Here is an 18928-nt window from a genome sequence, read left to right as displayed (position 1 = left end):
TGCTTTCACCAGTGTATTATGTCCAACTGAGTTTATGTAACTCATACAGAGAAAAGTGAATTTACTTTTTCTCCTGGAAAGCTTGAGTTTTATTTTTCCTGGAGGTATATCTGATGTTATTCTGTTGCTTTACTTGTGTAGACACAATCTGTGTGGTTTTTGCAATCGGTAATTCATGAATAACACCCAGTTACAGGAAAATGAAACCCATCTTTAACAACAATCATAAATACTGGATATACTTGCATGGTAGATTCAGATAATATATTTTTTCATGGCTAATGAGTTGTAGGGACTGGGACTGCAAGGCCTTTTATTATTTATAAATCTATACAGTCTGACAAATCAGATGTGATTGTTTTGTTATGCTTAGTTCTACTGAACATAGAGAATGTGCTCAAGATTGCTTTATTTATTGCTTTGAATCAAATCTACAGAGAACTACACATACTTCAAACTCAGGACTCATCAACAAAGAGATACATTAAGACCCTCAAGTGGTCACTTTATCAAACAAATACAAATCTGAAACATTTATGGTAAAATATATCAATTGAACAAAAATGTGTGTAAACAGTGATTCTACAACTGGGAAGATATGTCAGTTTTATTAATTTTGGTGACATCTTCCCAACCATGTCTAATCTTCAGTATCTTCTTCCTCAAGCATGGCAGGCACAGTATGGCTTTGCAGAACAGGACAACAATCGGAAGGAAGACAGCTATCATAAAAGTTGGAGGTGTGTACCACACAAATTGTTTTATATCTACCCATTTATTCCAGGCAAAAATCAATGCATGTATTGTGCCCAGAAGAAGGGAAACAATTCCTAGCTTGCTCTGCAAAAGAAAAAAAATGGTGGGATTGGTTTAGTAAGAGTTTATTCCATCCTACCTCATCTGTTCTGTCGCTTGGAAATTCCTTCATTCACCTGTAATCGTTTCCCTATTATATTTCTCAACAATGCCCACTCACATCTTTCCATTCTCCTCACACATCCCCACCTCACCCCCTTACTTTGGGTAATGTTTTGTCCACAGGTGATTTAAGTTGAGAAAGTTCACAATCAATCTCCTTTCAACCTCAGCCAATCAATAACACCGTCTTTCTTTTCTCTCCATACTTTGTTCATCTGTCTGATGACGTTTATTTTATGGTGCTTTGTCTCTTGAGCATTTGCTTTCATTCTGCCTATCAAGAGACATCTACAATCAGGGACTTTGACTCATTACAGATTCCCTGCAGAATCAACACAATGATTCGTGCATTTAAGGTGCTCAGTAAATACTAATAGGTTGACTGACGATTTTAGTGCAAAAATCAATTTGACATCAGTGATCTTTATCAATTATGAAAGCAACTAGCGTAACTGATTCTGATTTTGGTACATGAATACTAAGGTGAGTGAGCGTGGCCCATGTTAAAAATCAAACATCCAGGGGCACCTGGGTGGCTAGGTCATTAAGCATCTGCCTTCGGCTCAGGTCATGATCCCAGGGTCCTGGGATCGAGCCCTGCATTGGGCTCCCTGCTCCGCGGGAAGCCTGCTTCTCCCTCTCCCACTCCCCCTGCTTGTGTTCCCTCTCTCGCTGGGTCTCTCTCTGTCAAATAAATAAATAAAATCTTAAAAAAAATAAAATAAAAATTAAAAAAAATCAAACATCCTGATAAAGTGGAAAAATGCCAACAACTATTTCCACTATTTACATAACACAGATACGAAGATGTGAAGAAAAATTTCAACTTGTATTGGGATACTTGGCACTATCCAGAAAAAGTTGCTTAAAAATAGTTGTTCACCTATGTAATTTTATGGCATTCTGACAATGGCTCTTCTAGATAAGTTTTGACTTCTATTCGCTTTACTGGAAATGGTCATTAGCCTGCCAGAATGAATCCAACTCACAATTATTCAGCAGTAAGCACTCTTAAGCCCCAATGAATACAATCAAAAGCTAAGTTTATATTTTCAAATATCAATCTCCAAGGTAAATCATAGAATAACTAATCTTGGATTGTAAATGGAAAGTTTCTAGGTTATTAATTGAAAAATATATGTGATTGGTTGAAGATTAATTTTACCAAATGTGTACTGTATACTTATCATGGATTAGGTCTTGTGTACATAGTAGAATGGGCTGGGTAGTCAAGATGCAGTGCTTGAATTCCTAATTAAACATAAAAAGTGGTGCTCAGCATATTGTGACAGGCAGAGCAAATGTAAAAACAAGGTATTTAATGAGGAACAGAGAACTCTAATGGCTATCAATCTAAGCCTACACAATCAGCAAATACTGTGCTTGGAAAATGTGGCACTATTTCTAAGCTCCATTGTAATAATTCAGATGGAGACATGTTTTCCTGCCTAATCAGATATTCTGGTAAAGTTTCTGTAGGAATATATGTATAGACATGTAGAAGGGATAGTGGGGAAATTATGACTTCGTGGGAATTTCCAAAAATGAGCACCCATAGAAGCTAAACTACGTACTTTAAAAAAATCCCGGCAGTGCTTACGATTAAACTAAATTCAGTCCTTTGCATCCTGTCAGACACGGATCCCCCGTGAGTTCTGGCACACTGCTTTTCTTATGGTGTAATCTACCACTAGGAGATAAACCTCTGTAAGTCCGAGATAATCTTGAATTCCAAGAATATTGAGAAACTTCAAGTCAGTAAGCTACATCAAATGTAAGTTGGAAAAAGCAGTCTTTAAAATTAGATATTAGTTGGGCGCCTGGGTAGCTCAGTTGGTTAAGTGACTGCCTTCGGCTCAGGTCATGATCCTGGAGTCCTGGGATTGAGTCCCGTGGCGGGCTCCCTGCTCAGCGGGAAGTCTGCTTCTCCCTCTGACCCTCCCCCCTCTCATGCTCTCTCTCTCACACATAAATAAATAAAATCTCTAAAATAAAATAAAATTAGATATTAGAATACCTTTGGTAATTAAAACTCCAAATTTCAATGACAGATACTTTTTTAAAGGTAGTACCAAGCTGTGTAACTTAAAAGGCATAAGTAAAATCAGGGGGCAGGCAAAAGAATATTTTTATTTGGGGGGAATGAATAAACCATGAATATTAAATTCCTAAAATATCACCTGTGGCATTATTAGGTGGACAGAAAATTGTCTAACAAGTTTCAAATGTTAGAAATATTTTTCTTTGAGTAATGCTTTTTATTTGTGTCTAGAAAACACTTCTACTTAGAAGTGATAAGGAAAAATTATCGGGGAGAACCTTTTTGATTGGAACAAGTGTGGGATCTTTGCTACTGGAAAACCATTTGTTATTTTTTATGGGACAAAGTCAATATAGTTGATGGTATTCTAAGCACAGAAAAGATCTGCCTCTCTGAGGGACCCGAGAGGCAAATCTTTTGGGAGGGACCAATTATAAAAACTGATATATAATTTACCTGAATAAAGTGAAATTCTCTCCATGTCAAAGAATCGCTCACGGATGGAATGGATGTCACAGCTAACAGAGCCAGTATTCCAAGTGCTACAATTCCCAGAGACACATATATTTCCATTCTCCAAACATCATGCTCAATCCAGGCATCTTCTTTATTTTGTTGGACCTACCAGAGGGTGAAAAGGGGAAAGACGGAATGCAAACAACATCTGTTTCTGGCAGATGAATCGCCCTCTACATTCCCTCTGTCCACAATGGAGGGCCTGATAACTAGGAGCCTCCACAGATTTGTGACTTTGTTTGTGCATTCTTCTATGAGAAATGACATAGGAGCGCTCAATCTCTTTCCTTGAATGCAGCACTTATATAAATCTGTTTTGCTAATTCATATAATAGTTACTTGCTGGTTAGGACTGTAATGTGCATTGTAATGTGGTAAATAAGAACAATTAGCATTAAAAAGTAATCTTGTGAGGGTGGTAGAAGGTTGCTGTGTGGCCCTGTCCATGAACAAAATATGTGTTGAAGTTTTTAAAGTTATAGTTTACTATTTTCAATGTAAAAAAAAAAAAAAATTCCTCCGTGTGAAACTATATATAACCAAGCTCCAATGAAGCATTATAATAAAACATTGAAAAATTTAGATTACATTCCCGACACAGCATTTCAAAAGAGGTTTGGGGTATTGATATTAAAATAAGAAAGCGTTAATTTGTTAGATGATTTAGACTTTTTAGTTTAGTGGTACTGTCAACATCATCACCCTACCTGTTGATATGCCCAGTTGAGCAACTTGTATCTGTAGGATCGCCTCATTGGATAGGATAAACTATAAATTGCATGCAGCACAGCAAAAAAGAAACTGAGAAGCCCCAATTGTTTTCTTGTTAACATCCATCTATCCAACCAATGTGGAAACTTCTTATATTTGGTTCCGTTATGAAGCTGTACCATGGCTGCTATCACCCCCGGCAAATAGACCAGCGCCAAGAGGGTGATGGACACCATTGGCAAGACTTTGTTGATGACCAGGATTGGAATTTTATAAAAATACTGTTGGTGGGAAGTTACAAAAGGGTGAATTATTTCCCTCAGGAGAGTGTAAAGGAAAGTCAGAGATGATATGACAGCAGCAATTTTAATTGGCCAGCGCCACACTGGAAAGAGTTCTTGTTTGTGCTGAAGCTCGGAGGGGCAGTCAAATCCATCAAAGTGGGTTGTTTGGTGCATGTGCGAAAACACAGTTCTTTTCAGCATGCTGGTCTCTCCAGAGTCCTTATCCTGCAAAGGGAAGAAAATCAACATCTTAAACAAACAATGGGATTTCTCTTCAACGCATTACTTATTTTGCTCATGGTGCTTATCAGTAAAAAATTTTAGGACATTCAGAACCTTGCTTTTGGATACTGCTGTAGCACTGATTGAATATGGATTTAGCTATGCTGGGATTCTCCATTAATTTCTGTTATTTGTTTTTCTTTAAGACAAAGGAATACATGCTTTTTTTAAAGACAGAGGATTATCCATGAAAGCTGAGACCATTGTGTTTCCACCTTGAAGGCATTAAATGGAATAATGTAAGTGGGAAACTAAAATTGAAAAACATAAAAATAATCCAGTAATCTTTGGCAAAAATAATAAAACTTGTATTGTAATGGTTGAATTTGTTTTATAATATTCTTATTGGTAATTGGGCAACTCTCCACAAAGAACTGAGGAGCAAATTCTTCATTAATTCAAGTACAAAGGGTCAGGAATAATATAGTCATTACAGTTATAAAAATATATAATTTCCATCATGCTGTACTTTGATTTTGTATTTCTAAAATATCTCATTTGTGCAAGTAATGATTGACAAATACTCTATCAGAAGGTACAAAGTTTATATACATAGTTAAATCCCATAGAGATGACTTCCTAAGAAAGTCATACTTCTTTATCCAGTTGCATTTCTAAGCAGTCAACAATTCACAAAAGGTTATGTTGACTATTTTGTCATTTCTCCAACTGACTGATATACCAGAAAATTAAAAAAAAACAAAACACTTCTAAATAAGAACTTAGGATGTTTCATATTGTGCTGCTTTAATGAATTAATTTACTTTTTCACTCAATATGCTATTCCTCATTTCTTATAGCTGTGTAGAACCATAACATTTTAATGTTTAATGTGATATGATTATCTTGTTCATTTCCTCATTTTATGCAGAGAAACCTTAGTTCACATAGTTCTCTATAATTTTTGGTGTTTAAAAGCCATTTGACTTCTATTTTCAATGATAAATCACTGTTACAGCCAATGCTTTTTCCAATGGCCCCATTTAGAAGAGAGTTGAGCATGATACATAGGACAGCTTCTGTCATCTCTGCATGTTCAAACAATCTAAGTACAATCAACTGAGATCGATTTTCTGGTTAACGATGAAAAATTATAGAACAGCAAGGAAGATGGTTAACTTGAAAAACGAAAATGATTTTATTTTATGCACACTTACTTTATAGAATATGCACCTGTACTATCTTATTATTCCTATTAAAATAACTAACAAAAATAATTTTAAAAGGTAACGTTATGTAAAATTATTGCATATATTATCTTTCCTATTAAAATAATTAAGATAAAATACTTTCTGTAAAAAATGCAGTTGACATCATTTAGAAAGGCAAAAAGAGTTTGGAACTGAAAATTTCCACCACTTTTTCAGTCAAATAATGTAGTAAGAAACATTTAATCTTCAGGTGGCACAAAAGTGGGACAAGTGATTCTTATTCCAAAATTGAATTTATCTGTTTAAACGGTGAATCATCAATCAACCTGATGATCTCTTGGTAAGCTGCCATAAAGCCTATGAAAAAAAATGCGTGCTTACAAAACTACTGTTATATGGGCCCTGATGACTCTCTTAAGAAACTTAGACCCACAGAATGTTAGAAGGAATGAGAAGGGCCTTGGAGCTGATCTGGTCCAACTCTCTCATTTTATAGATAAACCAAGACCCAGGATTTTCAGTGACTTAGAGGTTATCAGCTAAGGCCATGACAGTCATCAAGGTACAAGTTCTCTTATATACCACCCTTATATACCACCCTTATATACCTCCTTTGCCCACCGTAGTATCAGTGACAGGAATCAGAGTGAAGATACTGTCAGCTGGGTGAAAATCACTGTTAGAACCCTAGGAGATACAGGACAACATTGAAATTCTGTTTCTAGATTTCAGTGAATTATTATTAATATATTACCAAGTAATCATCTTCTTCTGGATTTCTCCTAGGCTTCATTGTCCAAAGTTCTTGTTGGTTTGTAATGTCTCGTCTGTTCTCCATTAATTCTGTAAAATAGAATAGCGTCAGCCATGGAAATGAAAAATAAACATCATTGTCTTCGTCACGTCTATACTATTTAAGACATTAATGTTTGATAGGGCAATAGAAAAATTTACTTACATAAGGACTAGAGTGGCCTAGAAAGTACAATTAAAATAGTGACTGATTTACCATTTAACCTCACATAATCTGTCGGAATCTCCAACCAGTGCCCTTGTGTCAATAATAACAGCTTTGCTTTGTCCAGCTATTGGTGCAATGAATGACAAACTGTCTATATGGAATTCAAAGGGTCAGATGTTGCCTTTATTTTAGGAGAAGTTAACTCCAGGTGCTCATTTAGAGGAAAGCCAACTCTGCTCAAAAGTAAATAGGATTAGGAATGCATTTTTTTGAGTAACAATGCTATCAGTACAGGTTGGAGTTAGCTGATGTAAGATTATACTTTAGGAAGTTGTATTTGATAGACTTTTGGGGTTGATATTGGAATCTGAAATAATAATTAAATGATTTTATGGGGAAATGTATTCTGACACTCTTGGTAAGGTGGGCCCTGATAGTAGCATAAAGGACCAAAAGGCTGTATTTTCAGAGTGCCATTTTCTCATCAGAGTAACAGGCTGGTTTTGTTGGTAAGACATGAATTGTTAGTACAGTTCCAATGGAGTTGTCGAGTTGTGTTCAATCACTGACATGCCTATTCTCCTGGTCAACCCTGTGGAAATTAGTTTTGTCAAACTTACTACCTGACAAAGGATTCTTTGCCTTAACATGCTTCACAGATCCTCCTGAGGCTTGGTGTAGCATTTTTTTAAAGGAAGTGAACATATGCCATCACAATATTATTCACTGTTTTCATTAGTTCTAAATTTATTTCTAGAGGAATACCTCGCCAATTTGTACTTTATGAAATTCAGTGAGAAAAACAGATTAGATATACAACAACTTGATGATCAGAAAGGTTCCAAGTGTTTCTGAATTTTAGAACACCTGTAACACTTTACCAAGTGGAAAGTTTTTTCCACGAGTAGCTTAAAATACTTAAAACATTCTCCAAATTTAAAGGCTTGATTTTCTCAAAAAATAAAGAGGAGCCATCTTTACATAATGCCAACCATCTTCCTCTGTTCAAGTGCTCGGAGAACATTTTCCATATATTATCTATTTTGAATTTTTTTTAAGATTTTATTTATTCATTTGAGAGAGAGAGAATGAGAGATAGAAAGCATGAGAGGGAAGAGGGTCAGAGGGAGAAGCAGACTCCCTGCTGAGCAGGAAGCCCGATGTGGGACTCGATCCTGGGACTCCAGGATCATGACCTGAGCCGAAGGCAGTCGCTTAACCAACTGAGCCACCCAGGCGCCCTATTATCTATTTTGAAATTTTGCAACATTCACGCTGAGGATATTTGTTTTGGTCTGCTCACATTATCCCCCTACATTTTTTTTTAAATTTTTAATCACCATACATTTCATCATTAGTTTTTGATGTAGTGTTCCATGATTCATTGTTTGCGTATAACACCCAGTGCTCCATTCAATACGTGCCCTCTTTAATACCCATCACCAGGCTAACCCATCCCCCACCCCCCTCCCCTCTAGAACCCTCAGTTTGTTTCTCAGAGTCCATAGTCTCTCATGGTTCGTCTCCCTCTCCGATTCCCCCCCCTCATTTTTCCCTTCCTGCTATTTTTTTTTTTTAACATATAATGTATTATTTGTTTCGGAGGTAGAGGTCTGTGATTCATCAGTCTTACACAATTCATAGCACTCACCATAGCACATACCCTCCCCAATGTCTATCACCCAGCCACCCCATCCCTCCCACCCCCCACCACTCCAGCAACCCTCAGTTTGTTTCCTGAGATTAAGAATTCCTCATATCAGTGAGATCATATGATACATGTCTTTCTCTGATTGACTTATTTCGCTTAGCATAATACCCTCTAGTTCCATCCACGTCGTTGCAAATGGCAAGATGTCGTGTTTTTTGATGGCTGCATAATATTCCATTGTGTATATATACATCACATCTTCTTTATCCATTCATCTGTTGATGGACATCTCAGCTCTTTCCATAGTTTGGCTATTGGGGACATTGCTGCTATAAACTTTGGGGTGCACGTACCCCTTCAGGTGAATACATTTGTATCTTTGGGGTAAATACCCAGTAGGGCAATTGTTGGGTCATACGGTAGCTCTCTTTTCAACTTTTTGAGGAACGTCCATACTGTTTTCCAGAGTGGCTCCCCTTACTTTTTAATGATCTAAAACATTTCCTCCATTTGGAGAAAGGTCCCTCCTTTGCCATATGACTCAGTCTTGGCTAATCACAGTTCTCCATTCCCTTGATGGCATTGACTGGCTTAGGGATGGCATACAACCCTAGTTGAACCAATTAGAATCCTTCTCTGATATTTATATATGGGAGTGGAAGATAAAGAGATGTCTTTTAACATTTTGTTACGTTGGCATGAAAGAAGCCTACCATGTTTTCTTCTCCTTGCTCTAAGGAGGAAGAGGTCTTCAACAGAACAGAAGAAAGCCAACACACAAAAGTACAAGCAAGAAATGGGGAAAGACATAGAAGAGTCCTGGTGGTATATTTTAAGTATTTAGAGTTCCTGAGACCAGATCACGAATTTTTCAGTTACACAAGCCAATACATTCCCTTTTTTGCTTCAGTTTGATTTGGGTGTCTATCAAAGGCATTTGAAAGAGTTCTGAGTAAAGCATATGCCAATCATCAGGTATTTATGGACCTCAACTCTATGGTAGACATTGGAGGAGGAAAAAGAAATGAGACTTTGTGTCTGTTCTGGAGGGTCTCCAGTCTATATGCTTAATAAGTATAATTCCAAATCATTTAGTGATTTAACCAACATTATAAATAGAGTAATCTGGGAGGTATGTATGTGTCTAGGAATAGGAATAGAGGCTTTTTTTCCTTTTTTTAAGATTTTTTTTAAAGATTTTATTTATTTATTTAATTGACACACAGAGAGAGAGAGAGAGGGACAGCATGAGAGGGAACACAGCAGGGGGAGTGGGAGAGGGAGAAGCAGGCTTCTGGCCAAGCAGGGAGCCCGATGCGGGGCTCGATCCCAGGACCCTGGGATCATGACCTGAGCTGAAGGCAGTCGTTTAACCAACTGAGTCACCCAGGCGCCCCTTTTTTTAAGATTTTATTTATTTGACAGAGAGAGAGCACAAGCAGGGGAAGCAGCAGAAGGAGAGGGAGAGCAGGCTCCCCAAGCGGGTAGCCTGACTCGGGTCTCAATCCCAGGACCCCGAGATCATGACCTGAGCCAAAGGCAGACGCTTAACCAACTGAGCCACCTGGGAACCCCGGTAATAGAAGTTTTAACTACTGTAACCAAACAAGAAATAATTCACTATGTTTAGATGTTTTAACTCTGAGTTGTAGGACAGCAAAGATGTTAACATGCAAATCTACACTTATTCAATGTTAACTCATTAACTATATTGTGAACAACAATATTAGGCAGTGGGAATACTAAGTTAAATGAGATGGAGCCTCTGCTCTCACAAACTCAAAGTCTAGGGGAAAAGGCAGAAATTTCAACAACTGTGTGGTAGTGCAATGGATTCCAAAGAAAGTTTTATAGGCAGATCGTGGCATGTAAAGGGTGAGGGCTCTCTTGTAGACCTGGTCCTGGGGCCTCAAGCAAGTTGGCAGTATTTGCTGATTGAGGGCCACTTTGTTCAGAATCTGGGTGAAAAGGCACAGTGGCCTTGGAGAAGTATCCACCCATTCATCTGCATGGTAGGGAGACCATACTGGAGAGCAAGGCCAAGGAAAAGCCCAGGGCAGTGAGGGAGCCTGTTGGCTCTGTGGTCCACAGTCAAATTTGTGCCAGAAGCCAAGAAAATAAAATATCTGTCAAATAAAATATGTTGGTTTCCATCAGACTTTAACCAAATATATAATTTAAATTCTGCAGTAACATCTTTTCATGAAAAAAAAAAAAAGGGGAAACAACACAGTGTTCAGATGTTAGGAACTCCAGATTTGACCCAAAGTTCTCTAACTTTCATCCCCTTTCAAAAGCAAAACATAGTTCTGATGTGACTGTTCCGTTTTGCTGTACCAGGATGGCTGACCTGATGTTCCTGCTAAATATTGACACAGCCCAAATGACTCATGTTTTTGTCAAAGAGTTTAGAATATGAAGAAACTCATTGACTGGAGCACAATATGGATTGCACTGCATTTCCAAACCTTCTATACTTTCAAGTATATATTTGCTTCCCCACATTTAACTATGTAAAGGTAAGATGTTTTTCTTCACTGGGCTGTTTTTTTGAGCATTGCTTAATATCTGTGTTAAATAAATCTAAGTAAATGTCAGGATGTCATGTGAAATTTTTAAAGATTTTATTTATTTATTTGATACAGAGAGAGAGAGAGAGAGCACAAGTAGGCAGAGTGGTAGGCAGAGGGAGAGGGAGAAGCAGGCTCCCCCCCTGAGCAGGGAGCCTGATGCGATGCGGGGCTCGATCGCAGGACCCTGGGACAATGACCCGAGCCCAAGGCGGCCGCTTAACAGACTGAGCCACCCAGGCGCCCCGTGAAATTTTTTTTAAAGAGAAAGAAATTTAGAAGTGTTTGTAAATTTTATGTCTCCCCTTCCAGTGGGTTTGACCCACGCATTATATGAAGCCTTCCTTGATCGACTGTTTGGAGAGAACTTGAACCCCAAACCAGATCCTGAAGGAGTAAGACTAATGATCCCAGAACTTAAAATGAAAACTTCCTGTTCCTAGGAAACCTGAAGGCAAGTCACACGATTTTAAGCACTATGTACCAATCATTCATTAATGCTATGCAAACTGGCGGCGATCTTGCCAAGCTGGAAAACTTGCCGTCAGAATCCAACCGAAGGACAAACCTTATCGTATCCCTCGAGCCCCCAGCGAAAAGACTTCCTTGTGAGTCACTGGCTCCCAGTCCCTAGACCGGCCACAACGGAGCAGTGTGCTCCGGCCGAGAGCTGGGCAGGAGGGCAGTGCGTCTTGGAGCCGCGCACAAGGGGCGAACTGAGCTGCTCTCAACCCAGAACGCCGCCGCCCCAGGGCTGGGGAGGCTTGCAAGCCGCTACACCCGTCGCGAGGCTGCGAGCCCGCGCCCGCCCTCGCGGGGACGCGCGGAGGCAGGGAGCAAGCAGCGAGCCGGGACGATTCAAGGGACTCACCCGCTCCTCGGCGCGACCAGACGGTAAGTTGCGGCGCAGCTGCTGCGGGGACTGGCCAGCCCCACGAGGTGTCCTAGCCCTGGAGTGCCAAGCCTGCTCTCCCCCTCAGACCCCGCCTCTTGGTCAAAGGCCCGTCCAGCGCCACCTGCAGGTGCCGGGCGACCGCACGGCTCCTGCCTCGGAGGGACAGTCCTCGGAGGTCCCAGCAGCCGAACCAAGGGTTTCCCCACATTGCCACCAGGCCGCTCCCGGTTTTCTCTCAAATGGCCCTGTCTTCCGTCTGAGCCCTGCTCCTCCCACTTTCGTTAATCCCCCGAGGGGGGAACATTCGTGCCATTCTTTGGAGCAGTGGTTCTCAAACTTTAACGTGTATCACCTGTAGGCCTTATTAGAAATGATTTGCGGACGCCTGGGTGGCTCAGTTGGTTAGGCGACTGCCTTCGGCTCAGGTCATGATCCTGGAGTCACGGGATCGAGTCCCGCATCGGGCTCCCTGCTCGGCAGGGAGTCTGCTTCTCCCTCTGACCCTCTTCCCTCTCGTGCTCTCTATCTCTCATTCTCTCTCTCTCAAATAAGTAAATAAAATCTTAAAAAAAAAAAAAGAAATGATTTGCCCCCTTCCCCCTCACGGTTTCCTGATCCTTAAGTCTGGGATGAGGTCTGAGATTCTGTGTTTCTAGCAAGTTCCCTGGTGATGCTGGAGCACTCTCAGATCACACTTTGAGATGGACTGCTTTAGAGCTTAGCCGTTCCGTTTTAAACTTTGCAGCAACTCTCTGAAGTGATTGCTATTTACCGTTGAGGAATCCGAATGCGAATCTCTGAGAGTGACTTGCCCCCTAAATTGTACAAATCTTGTACCCTAAACCACGCGAATCCTGTCCCCAGGCTGAATAGGCCCTTAAACCCCACGTTAACTCCTCTTCCTTGCCTCTGATATATTAAAGCCAACTTCCCATCCCCTAACCCAATCAGGCATCCAACCCTAAAATAAAGCTACTGTCGCTATTTCAAAGTTTCAGGGGGTGTTTTTAAAATATAAGGGGTATGGAGAAAGAGAGAATGTGTGTGGGGGTGGGGAGTTATTTTTCTGAGTTGGAACCAGCCTCAGGGTAGAGTGTCTGAGACCTGAATTGCAAGAGGATTTTGCAACATCCTCAGAACTAATCTGATTAGAAAAACAAAGGAAACTAAATGCTCAACCGCTCAACCGCAATTTCTGTGATTGTTCTTTAATCAAAGCTAAGGCAACTAAGGACTGTTCAGTTTTAATATGTACTTTTTTTGTAGTCATTGACTTTGCACGGGGTAATAGTAAAGCCCTTTGAAGATTAAATTGCCATGGCCTGACGCCTTGTGGTAGAAACAGAATCTTACACTCTTTATTTCTAGTGAAAAGAGAATATATTCACTTTAAAAAGTTTTAGAAAAAAAAATCTCTGTGTTTGTAGCACAAACCACAAAGAATTAAGAGAGATTGTTAAATGAGTCTAAGCACTGTTGAATTTTTAAAATGATCTTGGGTCTAAAAGGATCAAACAAAGCAATATGCTTTCATTTTTTAAGCTTCCGTAGAACAGAGATCCTTCTCTTTTTCATAATCTATTTTGCACATGAAGAGGGCAAGGAAGTTATTATATTAATATAAGTTGGCTAATTATAGCCAACTCCAATTAAGACTGCTTTTCTGTTTCTAATTAAAACACTTAAAATCAAGGCCCAAATGTTTTTGTTTTATAATTAAACTAACAATTTTATTTCTGCATTTCTTCTTAAAGTTTTTTTGTTCAGTATTTTGGTGTGGTGAATATAGTATGTTTCTAAGTAAAAAGATTGAAAATATGAGGTTGTTTACAAATTAGTTTGTAGATATTATAAAGGCAGTACAATATTGGATTAAAAACTGTGGTATTAAAGAACTTTTATTAAGTTATCAGGAGTTAATATTACAGATGAAATTTCTGTAGTTTTTGCATGCAAATGGCCAAAATGACCTGTGATTTGGGTATGACTAGATTTTTTCTTTTTTCTTTTTCTTTTCTTCTTCTTCTGCTGCTTTTTTTTTTTTTTTTTTAGAAAAACAAAGCCAAGGCATCTAAAAATGTTCTGAGTCAGCTTCTATATAGCACATACTTTTCAAAACCAGTATGATTTGTGGAAAACAGTGTGAGACTATTACACATTTTGAAAAGCAGATTGCTGGTTTTGGCATGAATCATAAGAACTAGAGGATTTTAAAGGAGGAATTCAACTGTGAGCTACAAACGAATTGGATCATTCAGAATATTTGTAACAAACTTAAACTATAGTGAGAGAGCATATTAACAAAACAGTTCTTTAATGTTATTTGGGATCAAATGCTGAACTAGTGATTTCACATGAATGTATCACAGGGAAAATATAATAATTTGGAATCTATGAATACTTCTCCCTGACCAATAAGCAACCTAATCTTAGAACTTGATGGGACTACCATTTAAGAAGAATGGAGTATGATGGTGTAAGGGATAAAATAAAAAACGATCATACCATTACAAATAATCACAATGAGCAATACACAGCAAATTGTAAGTTGATGACAAGAACTTTAGTTTATCTCCTTGGGAAATCAAACTAACTCCTAAGGGCACAGTAATTTGGAATTAATGATCATCATAATTCCAAGTCTACTTCTTACTGTGTAAGAATAGTCAGGTTTATTTTAAGATGAGGAAAAAATTACCCTAAGTTCATGAAGAAATATTTCGTCAAAATGATCATTTTAGTGCAGTCATGATAAAGCTGAACTGGCCTAATTTTCTGATTCTACTAGCCTCATATGATAAATTCTCTTCACTCACTCAAGATCTCCTGGTAATGATCAAAGTACTGTATGTGGTCAGTTTGTCCCCAAGTCTGTAAGTTAAAGTAATTGGGGGTAGAGAGAAGGCCTAACCTTGGGGTTGGAGGTTTAAAAAATTTTTCCATATATTTCCCTCCAACACAATTTATTGCTCATTCACCAACACTGTTAACAGTCAACATCTATTCTAGATATGTTTTAAGAATAGGTGGTTTATTTTGATACTCGCAGATCCATCTCTGCCCAAATACTGCTTAATGATGCTCAAAATTCCATGATAAAATATATTCTGTTGTCTTTTTCTCTGTGGTAATTCATCAAAGGGCTAAAATCTCTGGAAATGGTACCATGTTAAGTCTTACAAGTTATTTACATCCTACTATGAATAAATACTTCAGTACTTTTTTGAAAATATGTTCTAGCGTAGGGGGTGACATGCCAGGATATTGAAGACTTACACTGGGAAGATTGTAAAGGGGTTGTATCTTAGAAGAAAAAGAAGCCCTGGGACCAAGAGAATAGATTTCACCACTTTCATAATATTACTTAAACTAGGCAGTTCCTCCTTTTGTCACATGTGCATATCAAACATTTCATGATAGTGAAATAAATCTCTTGTTTAAACCACTCTATCTTGGTCCTCTTTGACATAGAGGTCCTCTTTGACATAGAATTGATTTTTATTTTTAATTAAAAATAAACTAGCCAGGTGCCATAACTGAAAACCAATACTAGTGGTACCAAGAAGGCAAATCTATATGACTTATGTTGTTTATATTTCCAAGAGTGGAGTTTATGCACAGTGATCCAGAACCACTTCTTAGCAGCTTTTCCAGTTTCTCACAGCACCTTGGGTTTCTAAAGTCTTCCTAAGGACCTGAAACATATTTTTTCTTAGCACAGAAAATACCTAAGCCCTAATGCATATTAATTTATTAATAAATACTCATTAAATGCAGTATATATATGTATATATATATATATATATATACATATATATGGCCTTGTGCTGAATCCTGTAAGATAGCATCCAACTTAAACAGTCACTGAAAAAGATTTTTGTAAAGGGGGCAGCTGGCTGCCTCAGTCAATAGAGCATCCGACTCTTGGGGGTTGTGGGTTCAAGCCCCACATTGGGTGTAGAGATTACTTTAAAAAGAAAAGATTCTTGCAAGGAAATTGCAGTTTGAAAATGAATATCCATAATGAAAACATAATCAACAAAAAGAAGGTGAAAGAGCTGGTATGTTTTGTTGCTGTCTTTTATTTTTATTTTTTCCAGCTTCATTGAGATATAATTGACCTATAACATATGCAATCATGGTATAATGATTATATATAATATATATATAATCATTTATTATATATTATATTATATATTATGTTAATATATAATATATATTATTTATTTTAGATATTATATATTGTATATAGTATATATTATATAATATGTATATATACGGCATGAACTCACATTGCTAACAATTTTTTTTGTGGTGAGAACTTTTAAGATCTACTCTCTTAGCAACTTTCAAATATACAATACAGTATTGTTAAGTATAGTCACCATGCTATACATGACATCCCCAGGACTTTATTCATCTTATAACTGAAAGTTTGTATTTTTGACAACTTTCGTCCATTCCACTCCTCCCCACCGCTGCCCTGATTCCTGGCAACCACTGGCCTATTCTCTATTTCTATGACTTCAGTTTTTTCAGATTCCCCATGTAAGTGAGATCTTGCTCTGTATTTGTTTTTCTCTCTCTTACGTATTTCACTTAGCATAATGCCGTTGAGTTTCATATATGTTGTCATAAATGGCAGAATTTTCTTCTTTTTTATGGCTGAATAATATTCCAGAGTGTGTATATATGTGTGTATACACATATCAAATACATAATATTTAATATAATCATGTAATTCATACTATATATTGTGTGTGTATATATACATGTCACATATAGGATATATATCACATTTTCTTTATCTATTCATCCTTCAGCAGACACTTAGGTTGTTTCCCTGTCTTGAGTATTATAAATAATACTGCAATGAACATGGGGTGCAGATATCTCTTCAAGATGGTGACTTTATTTCCTTCAGATATATACCCAGAAATGGAATTGCTGGATCATATGGTAGCTCTATTTTCAATTTGTTTAGGAATTCACCATATTGTTTTTTATAGAGGCTGCTCTAGTGAAGATTCCCACCAAGATTGTATAATGGCTCCCTTTTCTCCACTTCCTTGAGAGCTGGTATCTTTTCTTACTCCAAGTTAAATGTCTTTGTCAGTTTCATTACAAAGTAATTTTGGGGACACCACCCAGAAGACTATTTGAAATGTGAATGTATGTCCAGCATAGATAATGAAAAGTCTCACCTAATTATCTTGAGATATTAGCCTCTAATTGTATGTATGTGCTTATATTTATAAGTATAATAGGGATGTATATATTGATAGGGTGTGTGATCAGAAACTGGAGAGACCTTTGTTGTAGGGAAAGGAGAACATGGAAACGTCGGTAGGAGAACCAGGAGACAAAGAGACTTCTGCACTTTCCTTACCTTGTACTCAGCTTTCTCTGCTAGACTGTAACCTGTTGGGAGGCAGGGACCATTTCTTTTCATTTGACTTCTCAGGCTCAGTAAAGGACATAGTATATAGTGAAGAGCCGATAAACTGCTTCTCCCTGGGGAGAGTTTAAGGAGCAAGTGGCCAACGGTGTCAGGTGCTAAAAAAAAAGATCAAATAAGGTAAGAAATAAATGTTGGATTCGACATTTGAGATGACTTTGTTAACTGTATGAAAACTATTGAGGGAGGAAGCCAGACTGAGTGTATCAAGGCAGAAATGGCCCCAATAGATTGGATAAGAAAGGAAGGAGAGTTGGGGTAGCCGCCAGGGAACAGGGTGAGTGGAATTTGATTCTTCTTATAGACCGAGAAGAAGAGAGCTGTGTGAAGAGAGAGATTGAAGAGCTATGAAAAAAAGAGACTAATTGATGGAGTTAGGTCCTGGAGAAAAGTGAACAGAGAGGAAAGGCAGAACATGGCGGAAAGATGATCTTTGAGCAGAAGTAGGGGCCCCCTTTTTCTCAGGGATTAGGAGAAAGAAGAGAAATGGGAGATGCACACAGCCTTGTGGGGAGGGGTAAAGGACAATGAGTGAGCTTAGGTCTGATGGCAGTCAGGACCCACTGAAGGGAATGCAGGGTAAGGACTCTGAAACTACAAAAATTGACGAGTTATTCTCAGTCTTCAGAGGGTCTAACATTTGTTTGGGTAAAATGGGACGATAAGGTATATGAAAACCTGAGTTCACCAGGAAAAAAAACGCAAAGTCACTTAGAACCAAGTACTGGGTAATAAAATAAAGGCAGGGGTGCCTAAAACTCAAAGAAGTGATAAAGCAATGATTTGGCATTTCGTTGATTAGGGAAGATACAGTGGAGAAGTGGATCTTTTGAACTTGGCCTCCAAAGAGTGAGAGATTTTTCACCTGGCCAAAGAAAGGGAAAGGTCTTGTTTTCTCTTCCAAACCAGAAGTGGCATATATGGATTAAAGTTTTCTCTGGTCTAGCAGCATGTTTATGTCCAGGGAAGTTTCACTACATCAAAACCTAATGATTTAATGTATGGTGACTAACATAACATAATAAAGTTAAAAAAACAAAAAAACAAAAACCAAAACTTAGTAGGGTTCCTTCCCTAGAGCACTGCTCTTTTGGGTTAACCAGAGAATTTCTAACATGGTATATTGGTTGTGATTCCCTAGCCCTTTCTCAAGATTTCTCCTTCCTCACTGAGCTTCTGAAGGTGTTACCTTTCTTCAGCTCTTTAGCCCTTAGCAGAGAGCATGACTCATAGTAGCTGCAGCTCAAAAACCAAAAACAACGAATAATTGAGTTGAATTCTCCCGCTCAGCCCTTGTTGTCAGCTGTCCTTGGTCCTGCTTTTGTTTTCCAGTTAGCTTCCCCCAAAGCCCTCCTTTCTGTCCACACACCTCTATTATAGCTCATTTCTGATCATGTTCTAGTCCGTCATGTAACATGCCTATCTCTCCTACTGATTGGCAGTGACAGACCCACCAGGAGCTTCACGGGGAGAGTGGTCAGTTGGGATCA

At 38.4% G+C, this 18928-nt stretch overlaps 1 protein-coding gene across 1 annotated transcript; it reads right to left on the bottom strand.

Moving 5' to 3' along the window:
• Positions 1-392: 392 nt before the first annotated feature.
• On the bottom strand, positions 393-12182 carry STEAP1 (STEAP family member 1). The gene is made up of 5 exons (XM_027574960.1): positions 11957-12182; positions 6658-6746; positions 4183-4695; positions 3416-3580; positions 393-840 (listed from the first exon to the last, which is right to left on the bottom strand). The coding sequence occupies exons 2-5, from the start codon at positions 6739-6741 to the stop codon at positions 583-585; spliced, it is 1020 nt and encodes a 339-aa protein (XP_027430761.1). The 5' UTR covers positions 6742-6746; positions 11957-12182; the 3' UTR covers positions 393-582.
• Positions 12183-18928: the final 6746 nt, after the last annotated feature.

Source organism: Zalophus californianus, chromosome 12 (assembly GCF_009762305.2).
Source record: "Zalophus californianus isolate mZalCal1 chromosome 12, mZalCal1.pri.v2, whole genome shotgun sequence".
NCBI classification, from domain to species: Eukaryota; Metazoa; Chordata; class Mammalia; order Carnivora; family Otariidae; genus Zalophus; species Zalophus californianus.
The sequence above is the reverse complement of the archived record's forward strand: the minus strand, read 5'-3'. Positions and strand labels throughout refer to the sequence as shown.